Source organism: Colius striatus, chromosome 6 (genome assembly GCF_028858725.1).
Source record: "Colius striatus isolate bColStr4 chromosome 6, bColStr4.1.hap1, whole genome shotgun sequence".
NCBI classification, from domain to species: Eukaryota; Metazoa; Chordata; class Aves; order Coliiformes; family Coliidae; genus Colius; species Colius striatus.
In genome coordinates this window covers 24,100,734-24,121,485 of record NC_084764.1, presented here as the reverse complement: position 1 = coordinate 24,121,485, position 20,752 = coordinate 24,100,734, and the positions used below count along the sequence as shown (strand labels likewise).

Below are 20,752 nucleotides of genomic sequence, written 5' to 3'. Positions count from 1 at the left end.
TTAAGTACTCTGGTAATTTAGGATACATTGAGGTTCCTTCCTGCCTGCTCTTTTTGTATTCATGACAACATGGCCCTGCTTTGGTTTGAAGAGGAGAAATGGGTCATCTTGCCCAGTCTCCTGCATAGTTTGATGGTTAGGAATCCGAGCTGCACCGTCTGTGGGTTCAAACCTTGCCGAGCTGGAGAAGCCCTGGAGTTCACATTTCTACCATAAGGACAAGTTGTTTAACGAAAGGTGAGCTAAAATCAGTGTAACTACAGATTAATTTAAAATGCAGTAAGACCTAATTGAGATTAAGATTTTTGCTTTTGGCACCTTACTCTCACTTATCTCACCAAAGCAAAGTATTCACAATTTTTTCAGTAATCTTAATTTCTTCAGTAATCGCTTATCTAGAGACTTTTTTGTCCCTGGATTAAAGCACTCTTAGATTTCATGAGGCTTCAGAGGGTAGCTAGTATTTAAAAGTAGATTGATTGTATTGCTCCCTGTGACTTGTGGTACAGCCCATGGTGAGATAGCTGAGCCCCTGCAGTCAATGGAGGCCATCAGGAAACAGAGATCCACTCATAGCCCGTGGAGGAGCCCACGCCAGACCGGGTGGATGTCTGAAGGAGGCTGTGACTCTGTGGGAAGCTCACCCTGGAGCAAGTTCCCAGCAGGACCTGGGAGCCTGTGGGGAGAGAGGAGCCCACACCAGAGCAGATTTGCTGTCAGGACTTGTGATCCTGTGAGGGACTCAGGCTGGAGCAGTCGGTACCTGAAGGACTGTTCTCCTGGTGGATGACTCACGTTGGGGCAGGGTGTGAGGAGCTGCCTCGATGGGAGGCCCCATGCTGGAGCAGTTCATGAGGAACTGCAGCCCATGGGAAGGACCCACGCTGGAAAAGTTAGTAAAGGACTGCCTCCCATGGGAGAGACCCCACACTGTAGCAGTGGGAAGTGTGAGGAGGCCTCCCCTTGAGAAGGAGCAGCGGTGAAGTCCACCTGTGATGAACTGACCACAACTCCTCTTCCCCATCCCCTGCGCTGCTGGAGGGGAAGAAAGGAGAGTCCTGGAGGAGGGAGGTGTTTTAAGGTTCGGTTTTATTTCCCATCTCCCTGGTTCTTTAGTTTATTAATAAATCAGACCATTTTCTCCCCTGAGTCTGTTTTGCCTGTGACAGTAATTGCTGAGTGATCTCCCTGTTCTTATCTCGACTCACAAACCTCTCGTTATATTTCTCTCTCTCTTGTCTAGTTTTGGAGTGGGAGTGATATTATGACTTGGTGTGCACCTGGCACCCAGCCAAGGATAAACCACCACGGAATGCATCAGATCTAAATGTTAAAAACTGACAGACAACATATTTACTAATTGATCCCAACAGAAGAGTGCTAGAAAGTATCCACCTTTCACTATGATGCAGTGCATTCTATGACTTCGTTGCAACCTCTAGCATTACACAAAGATGTAGTATTAAAAACTTAAGAAAATTTATATTTTTTTCAAAGAAAAGCAAACCAAAAGAATATACAGTTGTAAACAGGGCAGGAGAGCATTCAGTGAAGCAATGCAATTACAGCCCACAGAAGAATGTGGTTAAGAATTACAACAAAAGAAATAAGAAGTAATGTACGTCACAAGCCCTATGTTTTATTTCCAAGTACAGATATTATTATGTTGCAAAGCCACCGAAGTATCATTTTGTGTAAGGCTGAGATAACTGAAATTCACAGAATACCAAGAAAACTCTTGTACTATTTACCGTGCTGGGATTGCAGATACAATTGAAAGATAAAACATAAAACATGATAATACTTGCAGAGTTTGCAAAAGCCAATAAAGTAACATAGGCAAATAATCAAATGTTTCAGAATATCTCAAAATTAGCAAGCCTCAAGAGGAACACAAGAGGTTGTTTTTCTAGTCCGCAAGTACCATGAGATTGTATTGTTTACAGAAGTTGCAGAATAAGAAAATGGAATCAGTGACATTTTTCTGTATATTCATATACACATTGTCAAGCATTTCAAGAATACCAGATATAGTGTGCAAGAATAGATTGTAAATTGGTGATTTTGCTGATAAATCCTTGTAAAAATAGCCCTGTTACATGAAGGAATCAATGCAAATTTATAGTATTGACCAGATGTGTGTGTCTGGCTGTCAGCATAAATAGCACAAAGCACACAAACATTCTCAGTCATATCCTTGACTTCCATGGGAACAAGTAACTTGACAGTGCTAAGCCTGAGACTAAAAAACTGTCTAGAGATACATATAGCTGTGTTTCACCTTGGCTTTTTGAGTAATTGTTGCTACATCTGATAGAGATTACTACTGCTGAGATATTCCTCTCAAACTGCCTGATGTGTACCAGCAGACTGTAACACAGTACACTATATTACCACGGTGTTTGTATTACACAACAAGACTAATGACTTAGAATCACAATTCATCTAATTAATATACATACATATATTAATAGAAAGATCAGTCCTTTTTAAAACAACTCAGGCAACATGTTTAACCAAAAGATGCAGTTATAAACAACTATGGACAGGTCTAACTTGAAAAACCTATAAATACCTTTTGCATGTGCACAGGAGTAACTTTAGATATTTTACTGAATGATCTCTTGTGTCTTATAATATGGAAACCTGGAGTTTTGGAAATACAGCTAGACTGTTATTACCCTGAGAGACAGAGCAGCTTCTTTTTTGTTATTTACATTGCTGCTAAATGGCACAAGATGAAACAAGAACAGACAGAAGATGACAGATTATGGTGCTTTGAACATATTTGTTTATAACAATAATAGGGTATAAAATTAGGTAGCTGATGCTTATATTGCTTCTCAAGACATGACTTACTGCCAGGTAAGACCTGAGGAAAGTATGGGCAGATTTGGGAGAGGAACTGCTAGACAGTTATGAAGTCATGAATGCATGTGTGGAAACCCTAACAAGAAAAGAGACAAGGTGTGAGGATAAAGTAGGAAGTGAAAACAGTAAAAGGCCACAAAAGTAGTTGCACAAAATTGGCGACAAGCCACAGAAGTTCAGAGGAGAGGTGATATCAGTGGAGGTCCTGGTCAGATTTAGGAGAAAAAGAGCAACAGCAGCTTATATAGACAGCCAAATTGAGGCCTGGAACACCAAAGGACAGGAAGGAAAAACAATATAATCTCTATTTTCAAACTAATAATCCTTAAAGAAATAATACTTTTCTGGTATGTTGACATAGTAACAATCTATATAGCAAGCCAGTCATTTAAAAATTAAGATGGAGATATATAAAACAATTGTCTAAATAAGCATTTTGGATATTTGTAATACTGTGGATTACAATCTTAGTGACCATAGGCAAAGCACTAGAATGGAACATCAGAAGTCAAGGAAAGCAGTCCCTAAGATATTTCACTGTAAACCCCTTCATTAGGTTTTCGTAAGAAAATAAATTTTCAAATACATCTTACAAAAGTACAGAAGATATATTTTAAGATATACTTAACATGAAGAACAAACACAAAGAGTGACATCTCTCTTAAACAAGAGAACATCTACCCAATGTGCTTCTTCCCTGTTCACTTGTTTACTTATCTATCAGCCAACTTCAGATGACTGGTTATCACACAGGCAAAAGAGGAGATTCTATGTTATGATGTATTTTAGGAACAGATTCCATATAATACGCATAGAGTTATCTGTAGGATGGGATAAATCCATCCTAGCTAATCGTAAATTCTTGTTTATCCTTCTTAGAATACTGCATAAAAACAGAAGACAGAAAATACTCCGACGTGTGCAACAGGGAGAAATAATAGAAACAGTTTGTGGAAAAACTATACAGCTCTAGTCTCCCTTCAAAAAATCAAATCCTTAATCACTATTTATACAGCTTTTAATAAAAATCAGACTTGTATTATATGGCCACGTTGGAAGACTTTTGAGAAAAAAAAAAAGACAGATCAATCTTCAAATCCATCACTTGTTGAAATGAATGAGATGAGAATCTAAGAAAAATAAATATGAGAGAAAGTGTAGAAGGCAAACATGAGATTCACTCACATAAAATTTTCTGGATATTCACTCAAGGCCATATCTATGATATTCAAAGCATCATGATAGTGTTTCTGGGCTGATAGTAAGAGTGCAAGGAGATGGAGAGAGTTGGCATCATCTCCTTGTAGCTGCAGAGCCTGACGAACATAACCCAAAGCTTCTGGTATCTAATGTGGAAAAAAAAAAAGGCAGAAACAAGAAAGCACCACTATTAGAACTATTGACTTTTACTTGATGAAACTTTCACAACATTTTCAAAATATTCATCTGGACACTACAGAGTTTAGCTTTATACTCTTGTAAGACACTTCTTGGAAGTATAAATGGACCTGATGCTCTATAGTGAGCAGTAAAAAATAGATACTAAAACTCTTGAAAATAAGATGCACGTTTTAACAAGGCAGTTTCCTTCACTTGCTACTCACTATTCTTTTTCAAGTATTGGTTATCACAGAATGGTATAGAATGGTAGGGGTTGGAAGGGACCTTTAGAGATCATCTAGACTTCCATATGATTTGGAAACTTCTTTAATTTTAATACATTAACTAAAATATACAAATAGACTGAACAGTAACTATTCCTCAAGTAAAATTTCATCATCTCTTCAGCTGCATGTGCTTTTACTCAAAATAGGTACATCAAGTGTGAAAACTAGGAAATTCAATTAGGCAACACGAGAAGTTTGGAATACAGAAGCAGCTTGCTACTGAAAAATATTTTGTGCTATTAAATTGACAATCCATCCCACTCTGTGATATAGTCCAATGCCTCTGCTACTCATTAGCAATGAAAAGTAGTTACGTCAGGTATGTAAACTACCGTGCTCAAAACTACTTCCTCAAAATAAACATGACACTGGAAAAGGCTTACCATGACATACACAAAGCAACACATTATCCAAATTCACCTGATATATGGTAGAATCCTATATCCCTTAAACATAACAGCTGTGCAAGTTGGATTGAGCTCTAATCTCTTTTATAGCTTTATAACATTTTCAGTTTTCTTAAAGGCAGTTTTGTAATTTGGTTCACAATAACCAAATATCCCACAAACATTCAAAAAAAGGCAGCGATCTTAGCAGGTACATGAGTCTTCAGCACTGTCAAGATCATTAAAGACTAGATTCAAGAGTCCAACTCTACTGGTAAACAGTCTGAGAAGACATTACACATAAAAGGTAAAAAAGAGGGTAAAAATTTACTTTTTTTTTTTCTTCTCCATTCAGCTACATAAATGCTAAAACAAATAAATTGAATGAATAACATCTTATTTCTGATCCTAGACCTGGAAATTCTGTGGCAGAACTCTAGAGAAGTGAATAAGACTGAAGGTGTTCACAAAGAACATTTCAGGGCTTTTTTCCATATATATGCATACATGCACATGAAAAACCACGTTTTATTAAAGAAATTGTCATATGTATCCACCAATAATACAAATTCTAATCTTCATATGATAGTATAAGGCTGCACTTTTGACACACTACTAACCTGTCTGGATATGGCAAGCTGCAATGCCAAGTAAAATGCTGCAAGATGATCTGTTGGAGACAAACTGTGAGCCCTTAAAAACAAAGAAACAAAACAAAAAATGGTGACTTTTTCCCCTATTAATACAGGTCAGACATACATACAAATGCATATATATTCAAGCATGCAGATCCCGATTCCTTCATTATACACAATGCTCCTATTTTGATGTAAATGATATTAATTCCCGTGCCTTTTCTCATGCTTCTCAATGCTCCTTGATTTAAAGGAAGCAATTTGAGACATTAAAGAGTTATTTTTAATAAAACCTACTTACGTAACTTCAGTATACATCTTAAAAATGAACAACAGAAAATGATTCTTCAATTAAAATATACTCCTAAAAAAACACTAGATGTCATTATCTAAGAACAGTTTTAAGAAAAATTCATTAAGCAGAGTTCTTTTACAGAAAATGGAAAAAAAAAACCTGAGCAAAGATTCCACTACAACAACATGACTTCAAAAAGAAGAATTAAGTCACCTGCATGAGAAGTACACAAGCAATTGCACTGGTCTTGACCTGGATGGTTCTGAAGCATATAACTCAAAGAGGAAGAGTGGCAGCAAAGTAGATCAGCATATTCTTCATTCTTCAGAGGCACAAAGTTTAAGCACTTTTTCACTCCAGCACATTAAGACTCGTAGGAAACTAGTTACTTCTTGGCTGTGAGATTAAGTTAGAGCATCTTGCTATGCCAAAGAAATCTAGGCTAGACAGCTGCTTTATCACAGCATTATAGTAAAAGGCAGTATAAGATCTGACTCAACGTGAACCTTTGAAGTTCAAATGAAGAAGTTTATGCTGACGACCTTTTTATAATTGCAGCTTTTGTCCACAAAAATGTTGAGCTGCCCAATGGCTGCAGTATTCTGTGATTATTCACTTTCAAAATATTTGTAACTACTGCTGTTGCAAGTAATCCAAATTACTAAACCAAATAAGTAACATTTTTCCATACTTTTTTAAAATTTTGTTTGTTTTTAACATTTTGGACAAATGCACATACTCTGCCTTACTCATTTTGACTCTTCTCCTACAGAAGATGTTCTTGTAATACACTCTACTGCTTTCTCCTGCAATACTATCTATTTGCTGCAAGATAAGATTTTCTGGGGGGAAAATGCTTGAGTGTAAAGACAAAAAAAAAAGTACAGCTGTACACTAAAATGATGTGTAGTAAATAGTGAGCAGCAAGCCTTGGAACCATGTTTTTTAAACTTTACTTATTGCATTCTTTTAATAGAATCTTATTTAAAAGTAGGATGTGTAATAATCATCTTCAGAACATCTAATGGTCCTCTCCATTAGGAGGGAGGAACAAAATTGACCTTTAAGCCATTACAACCTTATAGGGAACCTTCTGCTTCCTACATGCATTTCTGTCTTCCCAAGACCAATGAGACAGTTTAGCAACTACATCCAACACATATCAAAGTAATTTATTAGAAGGTAGTTTCATATTTTGTTAACTTTCCCTCTAAATTAGAGATTAGAGTAAAACGTAAAGCCTAACATGGTCCAGGACCAATCTTTTTAAAAATCTAAGTTCACAAATTAAGCAAGACTAAATGAGAACAAGAAATTTTAACTTAGAGAGTACTTCTTCAGTCACACCAGCTTCAGATAGCGAAAGAATAAATTTGTTATTATCTATCAACCATTTGGTGAGTTCTGTGAAACTTCAGTTCACATCAACTCAAGGAAAAGCACTGAAAGTCTTCCAAAAATTTTTTAAAAAAAGCTAGTGAAACACCTCCACAGCACTGTGTGAAGACAGCAAGAAGCACCTTCTCAAATAGCCACTATAACAAGCTGGTAGCCTTGAAATCTAGAATAGGCAACAGTCCAAAACATAACTGTATTTCTTCAAGACCTTTATTTCTTCAGTAGTTGCTTCTCTACATAAGTGATTTAAAAAAACCTCCAAACCTTGGCATATATCAAAATACTAAGTCCAGTACAGCTGCTTGTTTTATAAATTGTGTAACAGATAAACAGAGAATTTAAGAAGTGTGGAGAGAAAGTGGGTATGACTCTGGTATGCTGAGCATATCATACGCTCTATGGTAACAAATTTTCAGTGACATCTTATACCTATGTGTCATGATTTTGTGTGGAGCAATTTTTGGTAATGGGAAGGGGCTGTAAAAATGGATCCTACAAGAAGTTGCTCAAAACTCTCCCCAGCTCTGAGCCAGACCCACTTCTGGGGCTGACCCAATTAGATGCCTCCACGATCACTTTTTAAGAAGATGCTGGAAGAGGAGGTTTCTTCCTGTTCCTTCTTGCTTTTTCTTCTTTTCCAGCTATTCTATTCAAGATTCTGTCTGTAGTTCGAGTTGCTCATATCAGCAATATCACTAACAGCCATATTAGTAACTTAAAGTTATTAGTAACTTTTTGAAACATACACACTGCACATTATTAAAATCTCTGAAATATACCTTAATTAAAAGCCTATGTACATGTTAATTCTAAGAAAGGACAGCAGAAAGGATGAATGCATAAATTAACATCAATACCCTGGAATATGTACTTAAAAATACAAAACACAGTTTCTAAGAGGTGGTATTAACTGGGGAAAAAAAAGGGAAAATGAAAAGAAAAGAACAAAGGAACTCCAAAGCATCAGAAAGATGCATAGGAAACACAAAGCCCTTGAAACTGAACAGTTAAGAAAGTATCATGACTTACTGCTGAACTGTAGAGAATGAAACAGAAAAGGTCCTGGGTGAAAGATGACATAACACACAACCAAGCAACATTATATGAACAGAGAGTGTGAAAGAGTAACTCTGCAGTCATGAGATGCATATTATTTGAAAAACAGTTCTCCTAACCTAGTGTGTACTGTTTATTCTCCCTCTAACTCAAATCCCATATTCTTTTTTTTAGAGCAATCTAATAAAATACTACCACAATAATCAGTATGGTACCTATAAAATCATGCTCATATTTACAGGTGGTTCAAGTGCTACACAGTCTCAGCCCCCAGAAAATGGACAATTTCCAGGCAGATTGACAGCAGGGAACAACACTCAAAATTTTGGGAATCACTATGCTAAACTTGGAGGTAGAGTCAGCAGGCACTGAACTGGAATGCATTAGCTTCAGCCCTTGCTGTTTCAAAGAATCCTCAGAACAAAGCAATTCACTACTAGAACCTCAGAAGTAGTGAATGATTAGAAATGATGAGAAATGGTTAGCACATTATTTTTGAAAGTGATGATTATGTCGGTGATGTGTGAGGAACAGAGGTATAAACCACTAAGCAGACAGTTCAGTTTCAACATGAAGAACCAACGCTGAAGTAATAATGAAACTATTGAAACTATGAAGGAACAGAGAAGCAAAGACATGTTAAAACACATTTACATACAGAGGAATAATTAAGACAGAAAAACAAAAGATCAATACATTAGAGTATCATCCTAAGGTTATCTGCAAAACATTTTTTTCAACCTGAACACCTCAGATACAAAATTATCAAAAAGTCAAAGAGTTCATATTCACATTAATGCACAAATCAGTTTCCCTGAAGCATTCAGGCTCATCTTACCAAAGCTTGTTTTCAAGGGTAAATAAATACAAGACTATGCTGCAGCACTTCTGCTAGGTCTGTCTCCTCTTGTTCTCCATCAAGATTTATTTCTTCTACAGTCAGGGCAGAGATTTTCTCATAGACCTGTTTGTTGTCATTTTCTTTGCAGAATCGAACCCTTGAGAATGAACTACTGTCACCCCCAACAGTACTACTTTTGCATAAGGCATGGTGAAGATGGGGTATTTGCACTATCACTGTCTACACTGTTAAACCAGATCTATTTTTTTAATTTCCCCCTAGGTCACTATGTCACTCCCTGCATTTCACCTCTGCCCTGGTTTCAGCTAGGACAGAATTAATTTTCTTCCTAGTAGCTGGTACGAGTTTTATTTTGTATTTGTTTTAAAACCAGCATTGATAACATAAGGATGTTTTGGGTATTGCTGAGCAGTGCTGGCTCAGCATCAAGGTATTTTCTGCTTCTCACTCTGACTTGTCAGCAAGCAGACTGGAGGTGCACAAGAAGCTGGGAGAGAGTATGGCCAGGACGGCGGACCCCAACTAGCCGAAAGTATATTCCATACCACAGGATATCCTGCCAAGTATAGAAACTGGGGGAGTTAGCCCGAAGGGACATCAGTCAGTAGGGTAGTGAGCAACTGCTTTGGGCATCACTTGGTTTTGTAGGTTTTTGTCTTTTTTTTTTTTTTTTCCTTTTCTTCATTATTTATTTTTGTTATTACTATAGTTTATTTAATTTTTGTTAGAAAACTGGTCTTACTTCAATCCACAAGTTTTACTCTTTTTCCTGATTCTTCTCCCCATCACACTGGGGTGGGGGGAGTAAGCAGCTGAGCGATGACTACTTACTGGCTGAGGTTAAATCATGACAAGCCCTCATCCACAGCAGTAGGGCCTCAATTTCTACAGAGGTTAATTGCAAAAGCCTGCTATACAATCTGATCAGCATCCAGATCTTCTAGAAACACTATCGCATTGAACCATGGCTTGAAACCTTGCATCATATGATTTTCTCTTCTAGATTGGAATAGAATACTCTTTTGAGCAAATATTTTATAAAACAGAGAAACATAAATGCCTTTAAAATTAAAGTTAATCCTTAGAAATCAATTTAGACGTTTGACAGAAATGATGAAGAAAATGCTAAAGAGATACTCCTGTACTCATGAAGGGAGACTCCCAGAGGTGAAATTCTCATTACATAATCTTTTACAAGTCTGTCTTTTTAACACATAATAAAACCTTTCACCACATAGAGCAGAATGAAACGAAAAGATTAACACCCACTCACCTCTGAAATGCAAGAAGAGCTTTCCTCTGCAAGACCTCTTGCATCCCTCGCAACGATGCTAAAAAGGATATATTTAATCAGTAATATGCTAGATATTTTGTTCTACATGCTCATTGAAGAAGTTTTAATACATTGACTAAAAAAGTGGTTGCACATAGAAGCTTTAATCTTAAGTCTAGCATTCTGCTAGGTATTATTTTTTAAATGTGAATGTTTATTCTTATCTTACCATCAGTAGCCTGCAGACTGTAAGTCAATCCCAGTGCCAAGTAGCCTTTTGCTTTGAACTCTGATGTTTTATCCCCAAGATCAACAACTGTTTTGGCAAATCTTTCAGCTTCTTCCAACTGTAAATATTATAAAACATCCATGTAAGTCTAAAACTAGCTAAAGCTCACATTACAATGAAAAGAAAGCACAGCATGTGCATTACGCACGCTGAGTCTTTTGAAACCTCAGCTATGATTGCTTTTATGGGCTATATTGTTTTTCCTTAGACCTAGCTTTCCTGCTAAATACTGAGTAAAGAACACATTTTTCAAGCTGACGAACCTATTTCTATGGTTGAAAGAAACTGGCACATAGCACACAGATAATGCTAAACATCCTGTGGTTTTGCCTTTTTTGCTTGGCTTTGGTTTGTTGGGTTTTTTTTGTTGTTTTGTTGTGTTTTTAAAAAGGCATTTCTAGTCCATATATCCCATCCACTGTTTTTACATTTCATAAATAGAGTCCTTGCCCCATGAACCATTTCTTTAAGAAAATCAATTGCAAGAACTATGACTCCAGTTGTGCAAAAAAAAGTACAGCCATGTAGAAGTCTGCATCACATACAGTGATGCTGAATGCATGCAATATCATAAATAAACATGTAAAAGAGTAAGGCTTAACTGCATATGAATCCATTCGAGTCAATGTAAATGCTAAGTACCATAATCTACTCCGTATGGATTCAATCTATAGGGAACAACTTACAGAACTAGGATCTATATTAATTATTAAGATTGAATTTTTGTCAGCCTCAGCAAGTTATATTTCTGCCACTGCACTGATTGTTTCAATCTCTGATTGTAACCTTTTCCTTCTACTACTTTTAAAACTATATTCATTCTTCTAAAAATTACACGTGTCTTGCATGATGATCTTCAATCATCTTTAATTTTTGGTACAAGTACACCAATTTCAAGATAATCTAAAATACAGCTCAAGTAACACTTTTTAAAAAAACATTGTCCCTACTAAGAATTCATAAACCCCTACCTGCAAACATAGTATCACTAGAAGAGCCTCTTTAGTACAAGAGATTTGTCTCATTATCTTCCAACACAGTTATTTTCTTCTTGCACAGAGAAAAGAGAAGTCCCAGTTGCATTTTTAATCTCTGTATGCAAACAATGTTTCAATTTCTAATATATATTTACCTCTTAGATCAACGTTAAAATACTGTATTCTGATAAACATAACCATTGCTGTCAAATATTTTTTTTTTTATTGGCCATGCAAACAGGGATGTACATGTACATATAGGTATCTATATACAAATATCTACACTATCATTTTAAGAGATGACTAAATGCATGTAGTCACTGTGCAAAAGCATCTATTACATCTCTAAACCAAGGTTATTTTGCATTTCAGCAGAGCTCTCATTGAAAGCACAGTGACAAAGCTTACCCAGTGGAGAGATCCCATACAGAGCTTTGCAGCAAGGAGTGGAATAGTTGCATCATCTGGTTTCAAACGTATACATTCCTTCAGGACTTTAACAGCTCGAGCAGACTTAAAAACATTTTGAATTGAAATTACTAAAAGCATAAATATGTTTCACAGACAGCAGATTCCTATTTCCATAATTTATTTTTCCCCATGCAAAGGAGACATTACCAAACATTTTGTCGACAACTTGTCACAACTCATCACAGAAGTTCAAGCATTGCTGCTGTTATTTAACCCCTATGAATTATCACGAAGTTTGTACAGTGAAACACTTGTTCAGAACGTATTTCCAATGGTACATAACTCAGAAAAGAGTTTTCAGAGGCATCTAAGACTTTGCTAGGCCTGTAGGCTCACAGCATTTCATCCAGGCACAAAAACGCAGGAACAGGACAGAGTCCTCGGATAACTTTTTTTTAATTGTTCTTTGGGAGTTACAACAGCACTTAGGAATAGCTCTCATATAAGATTGTATAACAGACAGACACTGCTTTTTAAAATTTATTTGCCTCCATCCAATCACAGTATAGAAAATAAGGTAAACAGAGAACAGGAAGTAGAATCAAGTCTCTTCAGAATCAATGTGTTTCTAAAAATAGTTCCTGAAGAAAATACAAATCATTCCTTTCCTCAATACTGATGGTAAACAAATTACTCTCATTGAAAAAGAACTTTTAGAAAATTAGTATTATTCACATTACATAATGATTTTTCCACAATATAACACAGAAAAGCAAAAAGAACTGAAAATATAAGGCTGCATTTGATAACATAAGTTCTTAGGTTATATAATTTTTTTTAATTAATTTCACTTTGTGTATTCTGTGCAATTAATCTCAAAGAAAGAAGAAAGTAATATCAAAAAGACAGAGTCACAAATTCCTAAATTAAAAAAAAAGCAAGAGCATCATAAGTCAGAGTTATTTTCATAGAATCACAAAATGGTAGGAGTCGGAAGAGACCTTTAGAGATCATCTAGTCCAACCTCCTGCCAAAGCAAGTCCACATAGATCAGGCCACACAGGAAAATTTCCCCATCAAAAGAGCACTTAAACAAGTTGCTGCTAGATAATATGATCTGGTATAATTCACTACATTCCATTAGCCTAGCTTAAGTTCATTGGCAAGATAGTTCTTATCATCATCCTTCAGTCTCCCAAAGTTCTAAACTACTGATATAACAACACCCTTTTTACAGCACTAGGCATAAATTCAGGAGTCCAGTGTACTTAAGTTGATTTGAGTTAAGGACTAAAATCCTTTTCAAAACCATTACAGATGAAAATTATGGAAGTGCCTAATGTCGTTACCAAATGTCACCAATAGAGTTACTTAAAAAAAAAAAGACTTACTTTTCCTGCTGCCATCAAAGACAATGCAAATTGATACCAGAGATGAAACTCCTCAAATGCAAACTTCATGGCTCTTTCTAAACACTAGTTTGGAGGGGGAAAAATTGTTATTTAAGGACACATTCTTCAACTATTAAGATACAAAAGTAACAAAAATTTCTTATAGACTCAAACATAAAATACATGTAACTAAAAATTTAAATCTTTCAAATAAGTGAAAAAAGTTGACAGATTCTATATAGAAAAAAACCCAGAAAACTGATTTACCATTTATTATATTGTTTAAATACTCCTGCTGCTAGTGTCCCAGTTAGTCTGAAAGAAGAACTGATAAGTATCAGCTTACTGAAGGTACAAGCTGCAAAAGCCAGGAGTTAACTCTTAAGTGAAAAGGAAAATTGTATACACACTCTTCCTAAATTGTGAATACTTAACAAGCAATAGCACCACAAGTCATTATCAGTGACACTTAAAAGGGGGTATGTGTGTGCATTTCACCTGACAGTATTATTTCTATTTTAATATTTTCAACTTAACTGAATGCCAAAAGGAAATTTATTATTACTATATTGAGATTAAATATATTAAATTAACATTATATGCTCATTTTGAAGGTTTAATATCTGCTGTCATCAATAAGAATTATTTAATTTGGCTATGCTCATTTTTACCAATCAGACTGGCTTCAGAGAGTCAAAAGGTGCAAAACTTTACTGGATTAAACTGATTTAGCAATTAACTTCCCAGTCTGCAGTCAAATTACATGAAGCAGCTTTTCTGCTCTGATAAAGTACAATGTATATGCTAAGGCATAATATTATGAATTACTTTTCACTTTTCAAACTTAGCTATAACACTACAGAAAGCACAGCCAAGTGTGTAGAATGTTCCCACACTTTAACAGAACGTGGAGCAAAGAACAGCACTGAGGATGGAAAAAAAAAAAAAGTATTATTTGCTACTTCTAAATAATGAATGCTAGAATGTTTCTTACTATATAATATTCAATTATCAAGACTATAGCAAAACTGAATTTTACTAAATGATTATAAAGAAATGAAGTTTCTTAACACAAATTTTCTCACACTGTTGTTGAGAGTTCATTATTGGATTTTAGGTGTAGCAATTAATAAATGTCTATTAAGAAAACCAGTGCAGGATTTATTTTCCCATTGCACTTTCTTTCCAACAGTGCAAGCAAAAAGATCACATCAAAAACAAAAAAACCTGGTTATGCGTGATTGAGTCTATGATTCTATGTCTTCTACTAACTTGGATACTTCTCCTCCTCCTCCACTCTCCCAATATGAACTTGGCAGAAAACAAAAGTTGCTAAATTGTTCTTTCTCTTCCCCCACCGAAAATAAAAATAAATAAAAATAAAAAGAAAATAAAGAAGTTGAAGAAGTTGATACTTTAGGGGTTTATAATTTTGTAACTATAGAGACATTGTAACTATGGAGCTGGCTGAATGACAGAGCCCAGAGGGTGGTGATCAATGGCACAGAATCAAGTTGGAGGCCTGTGGCCAGTGGAGTTCCACAGGGATGGGTTCTGGGGCCAGTCTTGTTCAATATCTTCATCAATGACCTGGATGAGGGGACAGAGTGTACCCTCAGCAAGTTCCCTGATGACACCAAACTGGGAGGACTGGCTGATTCCCCAGAGGCTGTGCTGCCATTCAGTGGGTTCTCGACTGGCTGGAGAGTTGGGCAGAGAGGAACCTCATGAGGTTCAACAAGGACAAGTGCAGAGTCCTGCACTGTGGGAAGGAACAACCCCATGCACCAGCACAGGCTGGGGGTCAAACTGCTGAAGAGCAGCTCTGCAGAGAGAGACCTGGGAGTCCTGACTGATAATAAACTAAATATGAGCCAGCAATGTGCCCTCATGGCCAAGAAGGCCAATGGCATCCTGGGATGCATCAAGAAGAGTGTGGCCAGCAGGTCGAGGGAGGTTCTTCTCCCCTTCTACTCTGCCCTGGTGAGGCCTCATCTGGAGTCCTGTGTCCAGTTCTGGGCTCCTCAGCTCAAGAGGGACAGGGAAGTGCTGGAGAGAGTCCAGCGCAGGGCCACCAAGGTGATCAGGGGACTGAAACATCTTTCATACGAGGAAAGGCTGCGGGAACTGGGGCTGTTTAGTCTGGAGAAGAGGAGATTGAGGGGAGATCTTATTAACATTTATAAATATCTAAAGGTTGGGTGTCAGGAGGTTGGGACATCCCTTTTTTCTATTGTAGCCATCAACAGGACAAGCGGTAACAGGATGAAGCTGGAACACAAAGTTCTATGATTCTATGACATAGGACACAACTGTATATTATTATAAAAGTCTTGAGTTTCAACATACTAATTATCTATTTAGTGTTCTTTTTCCTTGACTTCAAGTTCTATTTATTTCATGTCATTCAGTATGAAATGTGACAAGTAACATGGGGTTTTTTTTTCTTTGCATCACAGAATTGGTGGTCAGCACGTGTGAGGGTGGTATTTGTGCATATATGTGTACGTGATCTATACAAAAACAAGAATATCTCATTAATTGGTTTGCAAGAACCAATTTATAACAAGTAACTTCAAAGAACATCTGGCTCCATCAAGAAATCAATGAGAAAAGAATAAATGAGAAATGTGTAACAAGTAACAGTATCCTGGAAAACTTAACTTTCAGGATAATAGCAAGTTACTTAACTAATTTAAAACACAATCAGCACAATATATCATCTGGGAACAGGAAATGCAACTGTTGGTATAGCCTTTTAAATAATCACAAATCACTAAATGGACAGGTAATGTTGAACGCGTTACTGAATTGTTGCTTAGCACTATGATCTCCTGAAAGAACACAACATTCTCAAAGACAGAGAGTTGAAAGATAAGTATCTAAGAAAATTTCTGATGTGGGAAGAAAAAAATCTACTAGGTCATTGATAAGCTCAATATGTCATATCCTACAAAGCTTAAAAACTAGTTTGATGACAGTCAGAGTACTTTTGTTTAGGAAGAAGATGACAGTATAAAGTTCTTTGATCTAGTTGAAGATGACATAAGAAATGGAAAGCTTGTTGTATACAAACTACATGAAGAAATGAGACCTTTTCAGTTAAGAATATGACTCAGCATTAGAACAGATTTAACACAGATGAGACAGATTTTTGATCATTTAATATTCTTATATCACAACTAACTACTTCTGTCAGCAATCAGCTACAGCTAAACCAGACGATAACAAGATATTTGAACTGGTGGGGAAAGACCATTTCCACAGTTTAAATAACAGTGCTTTCTGATTTGAAGCTACAGCTCAACCAGAGAAATCATAATTAGCTCACAAGAGAATGAAGCTAGCAAAAAAATTATATGCCTGTTACATAACTTTACAGAATGTTTTTACATTTCCAATTCTGTGTTTATTGAAATACTTTAAATTATGACAGTTTCAAGCTATGACTACAGGGTTTGAGGGCAGATGTCTTCTAACTACTCACTAAACTATAAGAGCTCCTTAAAAGTCTATTTTTTCCACTGTGTTTTGGATGACAAGAACTGAACAAGTGAGATATTCTAACCACTTCCTGATAAGCTGCTGCTGCAGCTGTATATCACAGAATCATTTTGATTGGAAAAGACCTTTAAGACAATTGAGACCAAATGTTAACCTGGCACTGCCAAGTCCACCACTAAGCCATGTCCCTAAATGCCACCTTCAGGGACGGTGACTCAATCATCTCTCTGGGTAGTCTGTTCCAATGCTTGACAGCGCTTTTGGTGCAGAAAACTTTACTAAGATCTAATCTAAACTTCCCCTGACAAAATTCGCAGCTATTTCCTCTCATCCTGTCATTTGTAACATGAGAGAAGAGATCAAGCCCCACATCCCTACCACTTCCTTTAATATATCTGTAGAGAGCAATAAGATCTCCCCTCAGCCTCCTTTACTATGGGCTAAACACCTCCAGTTTCCTCAGCCACTCCTTATAAGACTTGTTCTCCAGACCCTTCAATAGCTTTGTTGCTCTTCTTTGGACACACTCCAGCACCTCAGTGTCTTTCTTGTAGTGAGAGGCCCAAAACTCAACACAGTATTTTAGGTGTGGTCTCACCAGTGTTGAGCACAGGGGGACAACCACTGCCTTGGTACTGTTGGTTATACTATTTCTGACACAAGCCAGGATGCCATCAGCCTTCTTGGCTGCCTGTGCACACTGTTTAGAATATTTAGAGTACTGCTGTCTCAAAATGAGTATTGTCTATTACACCAGGTCTTCATAAGATTATTTTTTTTTGTGTCCATAATAGATATTCATGGACAGAAATGAAATCCATTTTAATTATTCTATATCAAAAAGTATTTTTCAAATGTAAAAGAATTACTTTCTATTTTTCATAGAGAGCATTTCATAGTAATACACACACAATTAAGATGCTAGACCCAGAATTAAAAAAAAAAACCTTAAGCATACTTCATGTGCCAAAGCCCAAGACAGTGGCTAAAAACCCTGAACTAAGAAGCTGGTCAATGTATGATCCTTAACTTTCCAGATACTCGTGGTTCTGCTTGGTTGCTGTAACCAACCTCACCACTGGACAAGCAGCTTCTAAAAGGTACCAAAATCAAAGATCTAAGTTAAACCATCTTCTTTTAGTCAGAACGTTCAACTATACTAAAACCACAGAAGGCTCTACCCTTTTCTCCATGTGAGGGGATCATAAGACTTTCCTCCTACTTTTTGGGGTAATGTTCCAGACTTCAAGATACATGACTAAGAATACCACAATTAACATGAATAACAGAAATAAGCAATGAAGACACAGTTAAATATTCATTATTATTGACAAACCTCTGAAAGCATTTCATACTGGCCTCTTCTTCCCAAGGCTATAGTAAGTAAGTCATAGACTACAGATGCACTTTGCAAACTGATGATACGATCATTTTTGTGTTCTGGTATTCTGCTCAGTACAGCATCACGGTTAGCCTGAAACATACCACAGAAAAAGAAACAAAATCAGCCACAGTAATCTAACCTACATTTTCACTCAAATAACTACTGTTCTATGCAGACTGACTGTCAGTAGTTGACTGAAATAATACAGAGAAAAAATATCTGTTATTAATTTATAGATAGCAAGAATCACTGATTTTATACGTTAGTTGCAAGACTTAGGTTTCTATATAGATCTATTTTGAATTACTTGATTATAATCAAAAAAATAAGGTTTAAAATTTAAAATTAATGAAGAATTCTCAGAAACTAAATATGTTTTTCAACATAACATCTATTCTCCTTTTAAAATGTTGGTTTTTTGGGTTTTTTTTAAATACGCTAGTAGAACCTCTCAGCAGGATCTTAAAATCCTCTGTTACAGCCTTTGTAAATAATGCCACGAATTTATTTTCTCTTCACAATATTATGATGCTACTCTCACTTGTTAGTGGTAACCTGCCCAAGATAACCACATAACTACCTTCAGGAGTTACTAGTGAGAAGTAAAAACTGTTTCTGGTCCTAAGCACAGGTTCGGAATCAGGTCACGTTCCTGTTTGCAGTAAGGCTTTGTACTTTCAATCCTATTTTATGAAAGGCACAGGGGAAACCTAATTCCTTAATTAAACTTTTCCTTTCAAGAAGGAAGAAAGCTGAGCTAGAACTGGATTCAATTATTTGACCATGTTCACAGAAAAATCTTGTTGAAGAGCAAATGATCAATTCAGGTCTCCCAGTAGCTAAGAATATCTATTTTGAACTATTCAGTACTTCTCCCACTATACCATGTGCCCTTTGAAAATATCTTGACACCTTATCTATTTCTAGATTTCTTGATGTTTATTATATCAATTAGTACAAATGGCAGTATATCTAGTAGTTTCAAGTCAGCAGTTAAAGATTCTTTTCTCCCCTTCTCCCTCCTTTTCTCCTATTTTTTAAATTACACAGGACATGGCCCCCTTAACACATTTACTTAAATACATTAAATCCTAATGACCAGCTCATTTCTGTCTATTTCAGAGGTGACGAATGATATAGCTTAAGGGATCATAAATTGTTTCTCTGCTTTAACAGGATAACATTTTAAGGTCCAAACATACTTAATGCATCTTTAAAATCAGAATAATTAAACAATGAAAAAAAATCAGAGATACACAGAGTGTAAAATGCACAAACATTTCACAAAATATCAGCTTGGTTTGGAAACACACACCCCTGCACACACACCCCAGAACAGACATTGTGCTTTCTTTTGATCAGGAAGTCTTTGGTTTTTCCTTTCTACACTGCATAAATATTTAGTCAGCTTCAAGAACTTCTTCCTTTTTAACTCTACATTTAATCACTGAGTCAATTCCTTGCAAGTACAGAACAAGCTATGAACTAGCGCTTTTTATGAAAAAACTACTGACAATGCCAAAGCAGTATTATAGAAGAGGATAAATGTATTAAAGAGATCTTATATATTTGAACAATAATTTTCTGCACCATCATAAAACAGAATGAACATACAAACTTAAGGGCCCAGTGTTTCAGAACTTCCATGATCTCAGACACAATAAAGTGACTATTAGTTAAAGTGCAGTATGTTAGCTGGCCATAGTCACCCTCATGACTGAAGCAAATATAAGGAGTATACCTCAGTCCACCCACTGAGGAAGAAAGGATATGTTCAGCCATTTTAGTACTGGCTAAGAATAACACATGAAGCTGAGCCCAAGAGGTGGTGATTGGTGAAATAAAGTTGAGTTGGAGGCCAGTAACTAACAGTGTATCCCAGATACTGACATTGGGCCTGACATTGTTCAAAATCTTCATTAATGACATGGATGATGGGGCAGAGTATACCCTCAGCAAGTTTGCTAATGATACAGAACTAAGAGGAGGAACTGATATGTCAAAAGGCTGTACTGTCAAGAAGGACCTCAGCAGGCTGAAGGAACGAGCTGCGAGGAACCTCATAGGCTTCAACAAAGACTTGGAAATCAAAGTCCTGCACCTGGGAAAGGATAACCTAAGGAACCAGTCAGCACGTGCTGGGGACTACCCAGTTGGAAAGCAGCTTGGCAGAAAAGGACCTGAGGGTCCTGGTGGTCAGCAAGTTGAACAGGAGCCAGCAATGTGCCTTTACTGGAAAGACGGCTAGTGGAATCCCAAGCTGCATGAACAGAAGTGTTGCCAGCAGCTCCAGAGAGGAGATCCTTCCCCTCTATTCAGCACTGGTGAGGCCACACCTGGAGTGCTGGGTCCA

At 36.6% G+C, this 20,752-nt stretch overlaps 1 protein-coding gene across 6 annotated transcripts in view; it reads right to left on the bottom strand.

Annotated features, from left to right (window-relative positions):
- Positions 1-20,752, bottom strand: part of TTC7B (tetratricopeptide repeat domain 7B) — a 137,702-nt gene that overhangs the window by 62,453 nt on the left and 54,497 nt on the right. For all 6 annotated transcript variants that reach the window (XR_009818939.1, XM_061998365.1, XM_061998368.1 and 3 more), the window contains 7 exons: positions 18,352-18,489; positions 13,512-13,595; positions 12,118-12,222; positions 10,673-10,790; positions 10,444-10,501; positions 5,545-5,617; positions 4,057-4,217 (listed from right to left, as the gene is read on the bottom strand). Coding sequence is in view for 5 of the 6 variants with exons in the window: in XM_061998365.1 (XP_061854349.1) it covers positions 4,057-4,217; positions 5,545-5,617; positions 10,444-10,501; positions 10,673-10,790; positions 12,118-12,222; positions 13,512-13,595; positions 18,352-18,489 (737 nt within the window). In the remaining variant the exon portion in view is untranslated. The remainder of the gene's footprint in view (positions 1-4,056; positions 4,218-5,544; positions 5,618-10,443; positions 10,502-10,672; positions 10,791-12,117; positions 12,223-13,511; positions 13,596-18,351; positions 18,490-20,752) is intronic.